At 47.1% G+C, this 16,274-nt stretch overlaps 1 protein-coding gene and 1 long non-coding RNA gene across 3 annotated transcripts in view; one reads left to right on the forward strand and one right to left on the reverse strand.

Moving 5' to 3' along the window:
* PANK2 (pantothenate kinase 2) overlaps positions 1–7,808 on the reverse strand; it is a 35,025-nt gene extending 27,217 nt beyond the window's left edge. Inside the window, 2 exon segments of the mRNA XM_045362560.3 lie at positions 7,006–7,498; positions 7,500–7,808. Of these exon segments, the coding sequence (XP_045218495.2) occupies positions 7,006–7,498; positions 7,500–7,661 (655 nt within the window). The 5' untranslated portion in view covers positions 7,662–7,808.
* Positions 7,536–16,274, forward strand: part of LOC135965609 (uncharacterized) — a 32,100-nt gene continuing 23,361 nt past the window's right edge. For both annotated transcript variants that reach the window (XR_012419176.1, XR_010578577.1), the window contains exon 1: positions 7,536–7,990. This is a non-coding gene — a long non-coding RNA (uncharacterized lncRNA). The remainder of the gene's footprint in view (positions 7,991–16,274) is intronic.

The following is a 16,274-nucleotide window of genomic DNA, read 5'->3' on the forward strand; positions in this document are numbered from 1 at the left end:
ACCAATACATATATATACTTCACAACATCACACTTTCCAATGGGAAATACACAGTTCAGCAGGCTGGGCACTGTGGCTCATGCCTGTAATCCCAGCACTTTGGGAGGTCAAGGCGGGCAGATCACGAGGTCAGCAGATCGAGACCATCCTGGCTAACATGGTGGAACCCCGACTCTACTAAAAATACAAAAAAAATTAGCCTAACATGGGTAGTGGCGGGCGAATGTAGTCCCAGCTACTCCGGAGGCTGAGGCAGGAGAATGGGGTGAACCCAGGAGGCGGCGCTTGCAGTTGGCCGAGATTGCGCCACTGCACTCCAGCCTGAGTGACAGAGCGAGACTCCATCTCAAAAAAAAAAAAAGCGGGGGGCCAGGAGCAGTGGCTCATGCCTGTAATCCTACCACTTTGGGGAGGCTGAGGCAGGCGGATCACGAGGTCAGGAATCGATACCATCCTGGCTAACATGGTGAAACCCCGTCTCTACTAAAAATACAAAAATACAAAAAAAAAAAAAAAATTGGCCAGGCGTGGTGGCAGGCACCTGTAGTCCCAGCTACTCGGGAGGCTGAGGAAGGAGAATGAGCGTGAACCCAGGAAGTGGAGCTTGCAGTGAGCCCAGATCACACCACTGCACTCCAGCCTGGGCGACAGAGCAAGACTCCATCTCAGAAAAAAAGAAAAAAAAGGAAATACATAGTTCACAAAAGAGTGCTCAATTTTCCAATATTATGAACTACACTTTTACCAGACCACACATGGTTAATAACACCACAAATCCATGTCTAGGCTGTTACAGGAAGCAATATCTTGGCCTAACATTAAAAGATGTACTTTAATAATCATTCTTATTCCCAAAATAGTTTTGAACTCAGGGACTAGATATTTACAAAAGACCACATATTGTAAAATCAGCAGATTCAACAACAAATTCTACATTCAGGAAATATAAACACACAAAATGTAACAGACTACTAAAAAACTGAGACGGGTTTCACTTTTAGAAAGCAAACTTTAAGCCACAATTCAGAAGTTTTCATATCCCAGTCAGTCTGACCTGAACAGTGCCTGAAGATAAAGATACCCCAAATTATGAACCTGAGAAAAGCTCAGAAGGCTACAAACTTAAGTTCAAAAAACATCACTGCTCTTTTAAATAATCAAAATAGCCATTCTTTTCACTGCCTGACGCTCTACAATAGCCTAGTCTATCTTCCTCCTCCCCTTTTTTGAAATGTTTTAAGCAAAAAAAAAAAAAAAAAAAAGGGAGACAGGGTCTCCCTCTGGCACAGTGGCATGATCATAGCTCAGTGCAACCTCAATCTTCTGGGCTCAAGCAATCCTCCTGTCTCAGCCTCCCAAGTAGCTGGGACTACAACCATGTGCCACCACACTTGGCTAATTTGTTTTTTATTATTTATTTATTTATTTGAGATGGTATCTCACCATCTCCCAGGCTGGAGTACGGTGGCATTATCTCGGCTCACTGCAACTTCCACCTCCTGGGTTCAAGTGTTTCTCCTGCCTCAGCCTCCCAAGTAGCTGGGATTACAGGTATGCACTACCACACCCGGCTAATTTTTGTATTTTTAGTAGAGATAGGGTTTCACCATGTTGGCCAGACTGGTCTCAAACTCCTGACTTCAAGTGATCCGCCACCTCTATCTACCTCCCAAAGTGCTGGGATTACAGGTGTGAGCCACCATGCATGGCCTTTTTATTTCTGGACAGACAAGGTCTGGCTATGTTGCCCAAGCTGGTCTTGAATTCATGTCTCAAGTGATCTTCTCACCTCAGCCTCCTACAGTGCTAGGATTACAGGAATGAGCCAACACACACAGCCAGCAAAATATTTTTAACAACCTACATCTCTTCTTGCTATGGTCTCCCCAGACAGCAGGCAGGGACACCAACACTGAACAACCGTATTTATCCAACTGCATGATTCTTACACATGGCCCCTAAAGCAATATACTGTACCATTTTACACAGCTGCATAATTGGACTATTTTTAGTCCCTGCTTATTGCTTAGTATTTATTATATATCTAAGAAGACAAACCATATTTACTTCAGTTCCATTTAAAGTTGACAAACTGGCCAGGCATGGTGACACACACCTGTAGTCCCAGCTACTCAGGAGGCTGAGGCAGGAGAATCACTTGAACCAGGGAGACAGAGGTTGCAGTGAGCTGAAACCCTGCCACTGCCCTCCAGCCTGGGCAACAGAGTGAGACTCTGTCTCAGTAAATAAATAAATAAATAAATAAATAAATAGTCGATAAATCAATATGTTAAAAAACATCTTCAGGCTGGGCACAGTGGCTCACGCCTGTAATCCCAGCACTTGAGGAGGCTGAGGTGGGCGGATAACAGGAGGTCCGGAGCTCGAAACCAGCCTGACCAACATGGAGAAACTTTGTCTCTACTAAAAATACAAAATTAGCCAGGCGTGGTAGCGCATGCCTGTAATCCCAGCTACTCAGGAGGCTGAGGTAGGAGAATCACTTGAACCTGGGAGGTGGAGGTTGTGGTGAGCTGAGATCACGCCACTGCACTCCAGCACTCCAGCCTGGGCAACAAGAGCGAAACTCCATCTCACAAAAAAAAGAAAAAAAAAAAAAAAAAACCTTTTCAGCCGGGCACAGTGGCTCACACCTGTAACCCCAGCTCTTTGGGAGGCCGAGGCAGATGAATCACCTGAGGTCAGGAGTTCAAGACCAGCCTGACCAACATGGTGAAATCCCATCTCTACTAAATACAAAAAATTAGGCATGGTGGCACATGCCTGTAATTCCAGCTACTTGGGAAGCTGAGGCAGGAGAATTGCTTAAACCTGGGAGGCGGAGGTTGCAGTGAGCCAAGATTGCGCTATTACACTCCAGCCTGGGCAACAAGAGCAAAACTCTGTCTTAAAAAAAAAAAAAAAAAGGCCGGGCGCGGTGGCTCAAGCCTGTAATCCCAGCACTTTGGGAGGCCGAGATGGGCGGATCACAAGGTTAGGAGATCGAGACCATCCTGGCTAACACAGTGAAACCCCGTCTCTACTAAAAAATACAAAAAAAAAACTACCTGGGCGAGGTGGCGGGCGCCTGTAGTCCCAGCTACTCGGGAGGCTGAGGCAGGAGAATGGCGTAAACCCGGGAGGCGGAGCTTGCAGTGAGCTGAGATCTGGCCACTGCACTCCAGCCTAGGCGACAGAGAGAGACTCCGTCTCAAAAAAAAAAAAAAAAAAAAAAAAAAAATTTGCCTCTCCAAATGGGCCACAAAGCTATAGCAATCTAACATTTTTCCTGAGCTCCCAGGGGTCAATTCGTCCTAATTCCCTGAAGCTGAAATGCTGAGCCTAATAAAGGCATTCTAACAGGGCCCCGGCACCATTTCCAGACTGTCGATGCTCCTCCAAAAGCCAAGAAAAAGTAATCCATTTTCTAGGCTAGTATTGTCAAGCTACAAACGAAAGCTGTATTATGAAGGTTAAGTATAATCCATGATTTGTAGCAGTCCAAAATCAGCAAGCCCCAAAGGTCTCCCTGGCGTGCTACAACATGCCTTGCGAGTCATCTTCAAGGAACCAGTTCGTCCTCCACACTACTGTGGAGCACTCTGATCACAGGGCTTTCACACCTTCTGCACATACACTGAACACCTGGAGCCTTTGATAAAAATGTATGTTCTCTTGTTACGTGTCTACATTTGCCAAAATTGTACATTTTACTCTATTTAATTATGCCTCAATAAAATTTAAAATATAATTTTAGACCCCTTTGCAGACCTATAGCATGCAATGGTAGGTTGGGGGAAGTTTTAAAAGTTTGAGAACCACAGCTCTGGATTACATCACGTGTACCTTCCCCCACCTCAAAATGTGGACCAAGAACACTGGATCTGAAGTCAAGAGACCAGGAATCAAAACCCAACTCCATCACTAACTCACTATATGGCCTTGGACAAAAGGACAATTTCACTGAGCCTGTTTTCTCATCTGGAAATTGGGGATAAAAAACACCTACCTCACAGGATAACTATGAGACTTAACTAAGATGTTTATAAAATACTCGGCATAGTGTCTAAGACAAGTAAGTGCTCAGAAAATGGTAGCTACATTACCATCAACAGCGTCTTTGGTTTCCATCATTTTAAAATCAATCTTTATTTGGTATTTCTCTCAGCCCTGTGAGACATACCCCCCTCCCCACCTGATGCAAAACTTTTGAAGAACTGAAATATACACATGCCTAGCTTCATCGCTAGGGATTCTGATGCAGTAAGTCTGGGACGAGGGCAAGTTTGGGAACTACACTGCTCTAGGAAATGCGTGACAGAACAAACTATAACCAGGACCACAAGAATGCCTAAGATAACCTGAATAGCTCCTTCGAGTTTCAAATGGCAACTAGTATTTATCTGCACCTTTAGACAAGTAGTGCAGTATCAGAGTAAGGCTTTCTTTTTTTTTTGAGACAGAGTCTTGCTCTGTCGCCCAGGCTGGAGTGCAGTGGCGCGATCTTGGCTCACTGCAACCTCTGCCTCCCAGGCTCAAGCAATTCTCTGCCTCAGCCTCCCAGCTAATTTTTGTATTTTTAGTAGAGACAAGGTTTCACCGTGCTGGCCAGTCTGGTTTCTGGTCTCGAACTCCTGACCTCAGGTGATCCACCCGCCTTGGCCTCCCAAAGTGCTGGGATTACAGGCGTAAGCCACTGCGCCCAGCCTGCTTCTCCATCTAACAGGGGCACCCCTAGATAGTACAGAAGAAACAAATGGAAGGAAGAACAATCAGTATCCTGTTTATTCCTTTAGCAGGTCTCATACCGGAAAGATGGGTTTTCATGATTTATCAGTCAGAGAAGGCAATGAAGGGAATGACAAACATCAAACACCAGAACAAAATAGAAATCCTATAGCATGAATATGTGTCTACTTAGTTCCCTAAAAGAAGTTTCAAAACTACCTTAATTCTCCACACCAGTTTTTCTGAGTGTGGTCTTTAAGTCACCTGTATCTGAATATGAGGAGCTTAACCGGGCCCACTGAATCTGCACTTTTACCAGGTCATTCTCATGCTCAATATTTGGAAGTACTTCCACAGTAGCTAAAAATTTTCACCTCAAGTCAGTCAGTCTTGAAAAGATCAAACTTATGCTTGGTCTTAGAGCAATGAAGAAACAACTAATAGAACGCAGATAATTCAGAAAAACACAGTGGTCCACAGCAAAAGCTATGAAGCCAGCAATTCTGAGTTTACACTTCTATTTCACAATGCACTAGCCCTTTGACACTGGGCAATCGTGCCCCAGTTTTCTCATCTGTAAAATGGAATACTACCACCTACCTCAGAGCCACGAGGCTAATGAGTTACCAAAGCTCTTAGAAGACTGCCAGGCCGGACACAACGGCTCACGTCTGTAATCCCAGCACTTTGGGAGGCCGAAGTGGGAAGGTCGCTTGGGACCAGGAGGAATTCAAGACCAGCCTGGGCAACACACGAGATCCCATCTCTATTTAAAAAAAAAAAAAAATTAAAAATTAGCCTGGCATAGTGGCACGTGCCTTTAGTCACAGCAATGCAGGAGGCTGAAGCAGGAGGATCGCTTCAGCCCAGGAGGTTAAGGCCACAATGAGCCATGATCATGTCACTGCACTCCAGCCTGGGCAACAGAACAAGACACTGTCTCAAAAAAACAAAAAACAAACCAAAAAAACCCTTGTGGCTAATGGCTGTATTCTTATTTGCTGAATATTTGGAATTTACATCTATTTCCAATAATGTAATACAAAACCATGAAGGATCTCATATTTTGCATTGCTTCAAACTCAGGTGCTTCTCAAATAAAACTAGGTGACTGACTCTGAAAATGGCACCGGTTAAGAATCTGTTTTCCAAATCTGTTGCAAGAAGATGGAAAAAGACAAAAGAACTGAAAACTCCCAAACTTTTCACAGCATCATAGAACTACATTTAATCATCCAAATCAGAGAAGATTCAAAAAAGCAGCTGGGTGACTGGGCTAAGGTACAAGACTATCCAATAAAGATCTCACACACATCTTGCCATTCTCCCTCCCTCTCACAATCCGCATTTAAACAAGTCAATTTCCTGAAATAGGAATCTGGCAACACCCACCAAAAAGTCCAACCATATGTAAAACGGCATCATACTGTAAAGCTCCTATTACAGTATCAGGACAATTGATACTTTTAACAGCAGCAATGGCTGCCAGGCAGCGGTCCTGAATTGAAGACTTGTAAAGGGGAGAAAATACACAACACAGAAAAAGAAACCTGATAATAAAATGGGGAAACCGATTCTTTGGGAAGAGCGTATGCAACTTCCAAGGCAAAATTCAGAGAGATGGAGTTTCTCCTCAAAACAAAGAACCTTACTGCCCAGAATGCCATGGTTCTGAATCGTGAGTACCTGCAAACAGACGGAAGGAAAACGGAGGGGATATGTGGGTGAGAGATGACCTGGATTCTCATGGGAAGAAGGGCAGCCACCTTAGAGGTGCACGGAATACAGTTTTAGGCCTGTTGCAACTCAAGAGGCAGCGACCCATTTTCCAGTAAGCCCGAAATTGACGAATAAAAGGGACTTAAATATTAGACAGCAGCTCTTTGGAAGCCCACGGAAAACAAGCATTGGGGATTCAAAGGATTTGGGGGGAGAGGAGGTGGAAATGAGTCAAAAGAAGCCTTCACGAGGATAAAATCATGTGACCCTCCGGAAAAGAATGCCCAAGGAGCTAAGAAAAGGGAAGACGGGACCTGGGGAAAAGCCCTCCACTTCAACAAGCGGGAAGTGCATACCAATGGGTGCGGGGGGGCCCCCGCAGGTATCGCTTTCGGAGCACACGAGGCCTCCAGACGGATGTCAGCCAAGCACCAACGACGGACCACCGTGCGGGAGCAGTGTTCGCGCGCGGGAAAAACAGCTGCGGGGCCGGAAGGGGACAGGGTGGGCCGGAAGGGGGGCAGGGCGGACCGGGAGGGCGCCCCACGGGACACTTACGCGGCCGCTTTTTCCTCAGGCTTTCGACGCGCTGGCGGGAGACCGAGGTGGGGCCGCTGTAGGAGCCCAGTCGGTCCCGCCTCGCGCCCTCCACTGAGGCCCCCACCGCGGGTACCGACGCGCTGCTCGCCCGGCGCCGCAGTGGCTCCTGCCGCCGCCCTTCGGGGCCTCCGGCCGCCTGCTCCCCACCCGACGAGACGGAGGTGGCGGAGGCCCTGCCGTGGCGCTCCATAGGCGCGCCGAGCCGGCCCGCTCCCATCCGCAGCAGCCACCGCTGCCGCCCGAGCAAGCCCCCCAGCGTCGAACTCCTCCCCTCCTCCGCGGCAGTCCAGCCGGAGCAGAGGCGCGCCCTCGGCCGGCCGCCTCTTCCGTTGCGCCAACGCGCAGGAAGCCAATCCGACGAGGCTGGGGGCGGCCCGAAGGCCTCGCGTCCAATAGACTCCCCAACTCGAGGAGGATTGACCATGCCCCCGCCCAATGAGAGGCTCCCGTGACAGGGGCGGGGAGAGGGTGGTGGAGGAGGGGATCCTGGTTCCGCGGAGGAGGAGAAGGCGGTGTAGTCCAGAAGAGAGTGATGGCGGCGCCGCCCAATGGACGCGTGGGTGGAAGGGCCCGTGCCTCCTCATCCACCCCAGCCGTCTGCCCCCACGGTGCATGCCTCTGCCCGCCCCGGGCCGCGGAACTCTCCTGAGGCGACCCCAAGTCCCACCCCGCTGCTCCGTGCAGTCCTAGTAGCTCGAGCCCTCCTCCAGCCCAGCAATGCTCCCGCAGCGTCTGGCCGCTGGTCGTCGGCAGATGAAAGGGCTTGACGCAGCTGACCTTAGCCTTTGTCCCTCGGCCTGGTTCCGCAGCTGCCGTCGAGGTCGCCAGCCCCTCCCCCAGCATGTTTGGGCTAAGCCGCCTCCTTTCCGCCTGCGTTGGAGAGAGAGGTACCAGAAGGAATGAAAGGACTGGGGCTTGTCTCCATGGCAACTGAAAGAAAGAGGTGGGTTATAAATCCTTCGCCACCCTCCTGTGGGGAAGGAGGGGAAGTGGGAGCCGGGAAGTAGAGTTGGCCTTTTGCAGGAGAGTCTGGAGCCCCTTTCTGGGTGATGCATTGGGGGACATAGGATTTGGCTGCCGCTTTGGAGCATGGAATTTTTTTTTTTTTAATCATCTTCCTTTCTCTTTCGGAGAGAAAAATTGGTCACCTCCAGGCCTGAGACCCTGACCCTTCCAAGCATGCCCACTACCAAAGGCTGCCCAAGTCCGGAAGGATCCCATCCTGTTCTGTACTCCCAGGTCACTTCCTCATTCCGTCAAGTTTAACTGGACTGTGGGCTAATGAAAAGTGCCTCCCTATTAGCGGGGCGTGGTGGCCCATGCCTATAATCCCAGCTACTTGGGAAGCTGAGGCAGGAAAATCGCTTGAACTCGGGAGGCGGAGGTTTGAGTGACCTGAGATTTCGCAGCAAGAACGAAACTCCGTCTCAAAAAAAAAAAAAAAAAAAGAGTGCCTCCCTGGGGAGACTGTAATGCCCCTTGGGCAGTGATCCTTATTCCCCTCTCCTATAATAATTGGTTGTAGCAGGATGAACAAAAAGGTTGAGCTTCACTTGTGCTTGTTGAATAGAATTCTCATGCCCACTCCACGTTAGCTCCCCTCGCTGTAGGACTAGCTCTGGAAATTTTAGCTCCTGCAGGAAGCCAACACAGGTAGATCCACAAGAGCCAAAAACAGCTGTAGCTACTCTTCTAAATCTCAGTGGCTAACATTGCCTCTCTTTCTGCCTCCTCCCCCCACCCCTCAAAAAATGTGGTCCTCCTTGACCTGAGGGAGCTTCCATCCAAGTCTGTGAGCTCTGATCATCCTGAAGAATCAAAGTATCATCATCCCTTGGCTGGCAAGATGAACTCCAACATCAAAACACTTGAAACAGTAGTATTTTTACACAATTTGCCCACTGCCTCAGCATCTCACTTAGTCCTTGCAGTAACATTTGGATGATGAGGCAACTTATCCAGAAACACAAAGCCTAGAGAATGACAGAGCCTGGATTCCTGAGAAATTCAGCTACTGCCGGGCGCGGTGGCTCAAGCCTGTAATCCCAGCACTTTGGGAGGCCGAGACGGGCGGATCACGAGGTCAGGAGTTCGAGACCATCCTGGCTAACACGGTGAAACCCCGTCTCTACTAAAAAAAATACAAAAAACTAGTCGGGCGAGGTGGCGGGCGCCTGTAGTCCCGGCTACTCGGGAGGCTGAGGCAGGAGAATGGCGTAAAAACCCGGGAGGCAGAGCTTGCAGTGAGCTGAGATCCGGCCACTGCACTCCAGCCTGGGCGACACAGCAAGACTCCGTCTCAAAAAAAAAAAAAAAAAAAAAAAGAAATTCAGCTACTGCCCGCCTTATGATAACTTAAAGAAGGTGGCCAGGTGTGGTGGCTCATGCCTGTAATCCCAGCACTTTGGGAGGCCAAGGCGTGTGGATCACAAGGTCAGGAGTTTGAGACCAGCCTGGCCAACACAGTGAAACCCCGTCTCTACCAAAAAAAAAAAAAAACCACACACACACAAAAATTAGTTGGGCGTGGTGGTGGGCACCTGTAATCCCAGCTACTTAGGAGGCTGAGGCAGGAGAATCACTTGAATCCGGGAGGTGGAGGTTGCAGTGAGCCGAGATTGTGCCACTGCACTCCATCCTGGGAGACAGAGTGGGACTCCGTCTCTAAAATAAATAAATAAGAAGGCACATCATGAGTTGGAGACCACTTCTACAAAAAAAATTTAAAAATTAGGCCAGGTGCAGTGACTTACGCCTGTAATCCAATCACTTTGGGAGGCTGAGGCGGGCGGATCACTGCAGGTCAGGAGTTTGAGACCAGCCCGGCCCAACATGGTGAAACCCTATCTCTACTAAAAATACAAAACTTAGCTGGGCCTGGTGGTGCATGCCTGTAATCCCACTTACTCCAGAGGCTGAGGCAGGAGAATTGCTTGAACCTGGGAGGCAGAGGTTGCAGTGAGCCAAGACTGCACTACTACACTCCAGCCTGGGCAACAGAGTGAGACGCTGCCTCAAAAAAAAAAAAAAAAAAAAGGAAAAGAAAATGAAGATGACCAGATAGGCTTCTAGAAGGCTAATGATATTCTGTTTCTTTGATCTGGGTAGGGATTACATGGGTGTTGTAATATGTTATCAAGACATTTTGTGTACTTTTCTGGGTACTATACTTAAGAAAACATTTATTTTTTAAAAAATTGAAAAATTGCCTTGGAGCAGAGTAAGGTAAACCTATGATTAAACTTAGATTTTTTTTTTTCCCCCAAAAAGTAAAATGAGGCCAGGCACAGTGGCTCACTCCTGTAATCCCAGCACTTTGGGAGGCCAAGGCGGGCAGATCACGAGGTCAGCAGATCGAGACCATCCTAGCTAACATGGTGAAACCCCATCTCTACTAAAAATACAAAAAATTAGCCATGCATGGTGGCGGGCGCCTGTAGTCCCAGGTACTTGGGAGGCTGAGGCAGGAGAATGGCGTGAACCCAGAGGTGGAGCTTGCAGTGAGCCGAGATCGCGCCACTGCACTCCACCCTGGGAGACGGAGCAAGACTCCGTCTCAAAAAAAAAAGTAAAATGAACGTAACAAGAAGCATCCTTTCTCTGTGGTTATTATAGTGAGAACTTACTAAGTTCTTTATCACTCTCTGGTTGTTTACCCCTAGAGAGAAGCCACCTTTCTGGTTGTGTATGCCAGAATAAGTACAAGAGCTTCAGAGAAACAGCCAGATTCTAAAGGAATGACTTGAAAATCAAGAGCCATTTCAATGACAAAACATCATACAAAATACTCATCTACCACATTAGAGGCCTATTGCTAGGTATTTCAGCTTAAACAGTAATAAGTATGTATGTATTATCCCAGTTTCTGTGAGTCAGGAATTCAGGATTGATTAGCTGGGGGGTTCTGGCTCAGAATCTTTCAAGAGGTTGCAGTCCTCTGAAAGTGTAGTGGGCTGAGGTATCCAGTTCCAAGGTGGCTTGCTCATATGGCTGGAAAGTTGGTGCTGGCTGTGGGCAGGAGGCCTCAGCTCACAATGCAGGCCTTCATAGGACTATGTTAGTATCCTTTCAACATGACAGCAGGCTTTCCCTAGAGCTAGTGACGGATGAGAAAACAAGACAGAAATCGCAATGTCTTTTACGGCCTAGGCTGGGAAGTTATACTCCATCATTTATGCAATATCCTGTTATCACACAGGTCAGCCCTATTCAGTGTGGGTTGGTACTACACAAGGACATGAATATCAGGAGGAAGAGAATCTCTGGAGGCCATCTTGGAGCCCATAGTCCGCCCTCTGCCCCCTAATGATTCACATCTTCATCTGTTCCTACTCTCTAGGAGCCAGGTGACCGACTTCTATTGAGCTTTCTTGCAGCTAAAATAGAGCATCATTAGGAGTAAAAATTAAGATGCCATCACAAAGGCCAGGCATGGTGGCTAACGCCTGTAATCCCAACACTTTGGGAGGCCAAGGTGGGCAGATCACCTGAGGTCAGGAGTTCGAGACATGCCTGGACAACATGGTGAAACGCCGTCTCCACTAAAAATACAAAAATTAGCCGGGTGTGTTGGCGGGCACCTGTAATCCCAGCTACTCAGGAGGCTGAGGCAGGAGAATCACTTGAAACCGGAGGCGGAGGATGCAGTGAGCCAAGACGGCACCACTGAACTTCAGCCTGGGTGACAGAGCAAGACCCTGTCTCAAAAAAAAAAAAAAGATATCACAAGATTGCCAGGCACAGAGGCTTAAAGACCAAGTTTTTTCTCCTGTCATTGTGCTTCATTGGTGCCGAGGACATGAGGGGTGTAGATCAGGCCTCTTTCAAACACAAGGCCTTTTGTCCAGAGTGTAATGTATGAGGACTTGGGAAGACCTTACCTACTTAACTGTCTCTTTTAAAGGACAAAGGTATGAGGGGGTTAAAAAAAAAAAAAAAAAAAAAAAGACAAAGCTATGAAGAACATGAAGTTCTTAAGCCCCTAGACACTCTTCCAAGGTCTGGCCTGTATCACAGAGTCCACTGCTGAAAAGGGGCAGAGATGTGTGTTATATGCGCACATACATACGCATAGTATAGCTAGCATATGGCATTCTGGTGGCCTCGATGGAGCTCACAGGCAATATGAAAGCGTTGACTGCTTTCACAAAGTCTCCACTTGTCTCAGAAAATAGAGAAAATTCAAGATGAAATACAATGAGTTTAGGACAACTCAGTTTCCTAAATATGGAAGATCCTATCCCTTCCCAAGTATTGAAAAAGATGAAAATTTTCCCTTAGTTTTCAAGCTCAAGGTCTAACTTATCTTTGACTAAATATCCCTGGTTTGGACTGTTAACTTGCTGGTAACTACTAATAGTCTAGTGCTTTTATTTATTTATTTATTTTTATTATTTTTTTTTTTTGAGATGGAGTCTCTTGCCCAGGCTGGGGTGCAATGGCACGATCTTGGCTCACTGCAACCTCCGCCTCCCAGGTTCAAGCGATTCTCCTGACTGAGCCTCCCGAGTAGCTGGGATTACAGGCGCTCACCACCATGCCTGGCTAATTTTTGTACTTTTAGTAGAGGTGGGGTTTTGCTATGTTGGTCAGGGTGGTCTCGAACTCCAACTCAGGTGATCCACTCACCTTGGCCTCCCAAAGTGCTGGGACTACAGGGATGAGCCACTGCACCCAGCCTATTTTTTTCTTTTTAAGAGACATGATCTTGGGACCAGGCATGATGGCCCTTGCTTGTAATCCCAGCACTTTGGGAGGCCAAGGCAGGCGGATCACATGAGTTCAGGAGTTAGAGACCAGCCTGGGCAACGTGGCAAAACCCCATCTCTACAAAAATACAAAAATTAGGCATGATGGCACATGCCTGTGGTCCCAGCTCCTCAGAAGGCTGAGGTGGGAGGATCGCCTGAACCAGGGAGGAGGAGGTTGCAGTGAACCAAGATGGCACCACTGCACTCCAGCCTAAACCACAGAGCGAGACCCTGTCTTAAAAAAAAAAAAAAAAAAAAAGCCAGGCGCGGTGGCTCAAGCCTGTAATCCCAGCACTTTGGGAGGCCGAGGCAGGTGGATCACGAGGTCAGGAGATCGAGACCATCCCTGGCTAACATGGTGAAACCCCGTCTCTACTAAAAATACAAAAAACTAGCTGGGCGTGGTGGCGGGCGCCTGTAGTCCCAGCTACTCGGAGGCTGAGGCAGGAGAATGGCGTGAACCCGGGAGGCGGAGCTTGCAGTGAGCCGAGATCGCGCCACTGCACTCCAGCCTGGGAGACACAGCGAGACTCCGTCTCAAAAAAAAAAAAAAAAAAAAAAAAAAAGGATCTCACTCTCACCCAGACTGGAGTGCAGTGGCATGATCATAGCTCCTGGCAGCCTCCAACTCCTGTGCTCAAGCGAACTCATGGCTTCAGTCTCCCAAGTAGCCGAGACTATAGGCATAAGTCAGCTCGTCTGACTCAAGTCTAGTGCTTTAATAGTTGTTACTCAGAAAAGCAAATACATTTGAGAAATACAGGTAAAGTTAAGTGCTACTTAAAGCTTTTAATATATTAACGGGCATAATGAATCTCCAAGGGGAGCCTGGGTATGTAGCCATCTTCTAAATGTAGTTGACCATGGAACCCTTTTTTCACAGAGCAGCTTATTCCTCAGAACATAGAAATTCATCTCAGCAGAAATTATTTGCAACTCTGTTATATTGAAGGCAATGAAGATCTGGTTCTTTCTACTTTGAAAGCTTGATGGCTAGTATTATTTTCACTCCCAAACAAACCTATTTGTAAAAGCATGTCTCTCCCAAAAACAAGTGTCTTCATTTCTCTTAAACAGTTTCACTTCCCCATTTTCCTTAATTCTCCTAACTGTACTGCCATTTTCTATTGCTGAGTAACTTGATTCTTCCCCCTCATTTGCCCCTTTCCTTGAATCCAGCACTGTTCAAGAAAAACATAATGCAAACCACATGTGTAACTTAAAATTTTCCAGCAGCCACATTTTAAAAAGTAAAAAAGAACCATCCTGGCTAACACAATGAAACCCCGTCTCCACTAAAAATACAAAAAAATTAGCCGGGCGTGGTGGCGGCGCCTGTAGTCCCAGCTACTCGGGAGGCTGAGGCAGGAGAATGGCGGGAACCCGGGAGGCGGAGCTTGCAGTGAGCCGAGATCGCGCCACTGCACTCCAGCCTGGGCGACAGAGCGAGACTCCGCCTCAAAAAAAAAAATAAATAAAAATAAAAAAAAAAAATGTAAAAAAGAAACAATTTTAATATATTTTATTTAACCCAATATATCCAAAATATTATCATTTCTACATGTGGCACTAGTCACATTTCAAGTAGTCAATAAATAGCCACAAGTGTCTAGTGGCTATCACAAACAGAAAGCTCTAATTAGTAATTTATTTCAATGGCTTCCTAAATGTTCTGCCTCTAGTCTCTACTCTCCAGGCCCACAGCTCCCAGGGTAATCTTATTAAAGTATTCTTCTGTTTATAATCTTGCCTATGTTGAAAAGGTTTTGGTGGCTTCTTTGCCTACAGAATGAAGTTCAAACAACTTGACATCCAAGGAGCTCCACCATTTGGTATCTTCCCACTTTTTCTCATTATTTTGCTTGCATAACTGTTCTAAAAAAACAAATCTCACAATTCTTTAGATAAGCCTTATTCTTACCCAGCTTTGGCTCATCCTTCATCTCTACATCTTTTTTTTTTTTTTTTTTTTTTAATCCGGAATTTTGCTCTTGTTGCCCAGGCTGGAGTGCAATGGCACAATCTCAGCTCATCGCAACCTCTGCCTCCTGGGTTCAAGCAATTCTCCTGCCTTAGCCTCCCGAGTAGCTGAGATTACAGGCATGCACCACCACACCCAGCTAATTTTACTATTTTTAGTAGAGATGGGGTTTCTCCATGTTGGTCAGACTGGGCTCGAACTCCCGACCTCAGGTGATCTGCCTGCCTCAGCCTCCCAAAGTGCATCTCCTACATCTCTACATAAAATTCCTTCCCGCCACATTTTTGCTTATCAAAATCCAATCCAACTTCTATGACATGGCCCAAATGATACCTCCTCCTTAAAGTCTTCATTGATTACCAAAGTTCAATGTAAGCCTGATCTTTTTTTTTTTTTTGAGACAGTCTCTCTCTCCATCACCTAGGCTGGAGTGCAGTGGCGCGATCTCAGCTCACTGCAACCTCCACTTCCTGGGTTCACGCCCATTCTCCTTCCTCAGCCCCCCGAGTAGCAGAGACTACAGGTGCGTGCCACCACATCCAGCTAATTTTTGTATTTTTTAGTAAAAACAGGGTTTCACCAGTCTGGTCTTTAACTCCTAACTCAGGTGATCCACCCACCTCAGCCTTCCACAGTGTTGGGATTACAGGCGTGAGCCTCTGCACCCAGCCAAACCTGATCTTTTATGGTTTTCTGTTTTGTTTTGTTGTTTTGTTTTTTGAGACAGGGTCTGGCTCAGTTACCCAAGCTGGAGTGCAGTGACGCAATCATGGCTCACTGCAACCTCCACCTCCCTGGCTCAAGTAGTCCTCCCACCTCAGCCACTCGAGTAGCTGGGCCTACAGGTCTATACCACTATACCTGGCTAATTTTGTATTTTTTGAAGAGGCAGGGTTTTACAACATTGCTCAAGGTGGTCTGAAACTCCTGAACTCAAGTGATCTGCCCCAATCAGCCTAAAGTGCTGGGATTATGGTGTGAGCCACCTTGCCCAGCCTTATGTCACTCTCAATGACATTTATCTCATACTTCCTGGTCTTAAGATTCTTGGTGTACACATTGTATAATACCAACTAGGTATGAGAGCTATCAGATTAAGACTTTGCGTCTTTGTGTCCCCCAGTGCTTTTCAGAGTGTGAGTGCATATGTGCACACACACCATGTGCTAAGGAATGATTACACTGACAGTACCAAGTTTAGGATCCCTTAAAATACCTACATCAAAATACCTACATCTTAGACAGAGATTGCATTGAGCTGAGATCATGCCACTGCACTCCAGCCTGGGTGAAAGAGCAAAACTCCATCTTCAAAAAAAAAAAAAGGCCAAGTGTGGTGGCTCACACCTGTAATCCCAGCACATTGGAAGGCCGAGACAGGTGGATCACAAGGTCAGGAGTTCAAGACCAGCCTAGCCAACTTGGTGAAACCCTGTCTCTACTAAAAATACAAAAAAATTAGCTGGGCATGGTGGCAGGCATGTGTAATCCCAGCT

The sequence above is a fragment of the Macaca fascicularis genome, chromosome 10 (genome assembly GCF_037993035.2).
Source record: "Macaca fascicularis isolate 582-1 chromosome 10, T2T-MFA8v1.1".
NCBI lineage: Eukaryota > Metazoa > Chordata > Mammalia > Primates > Cercopithecidae > Macaca > Macaca fascicularis.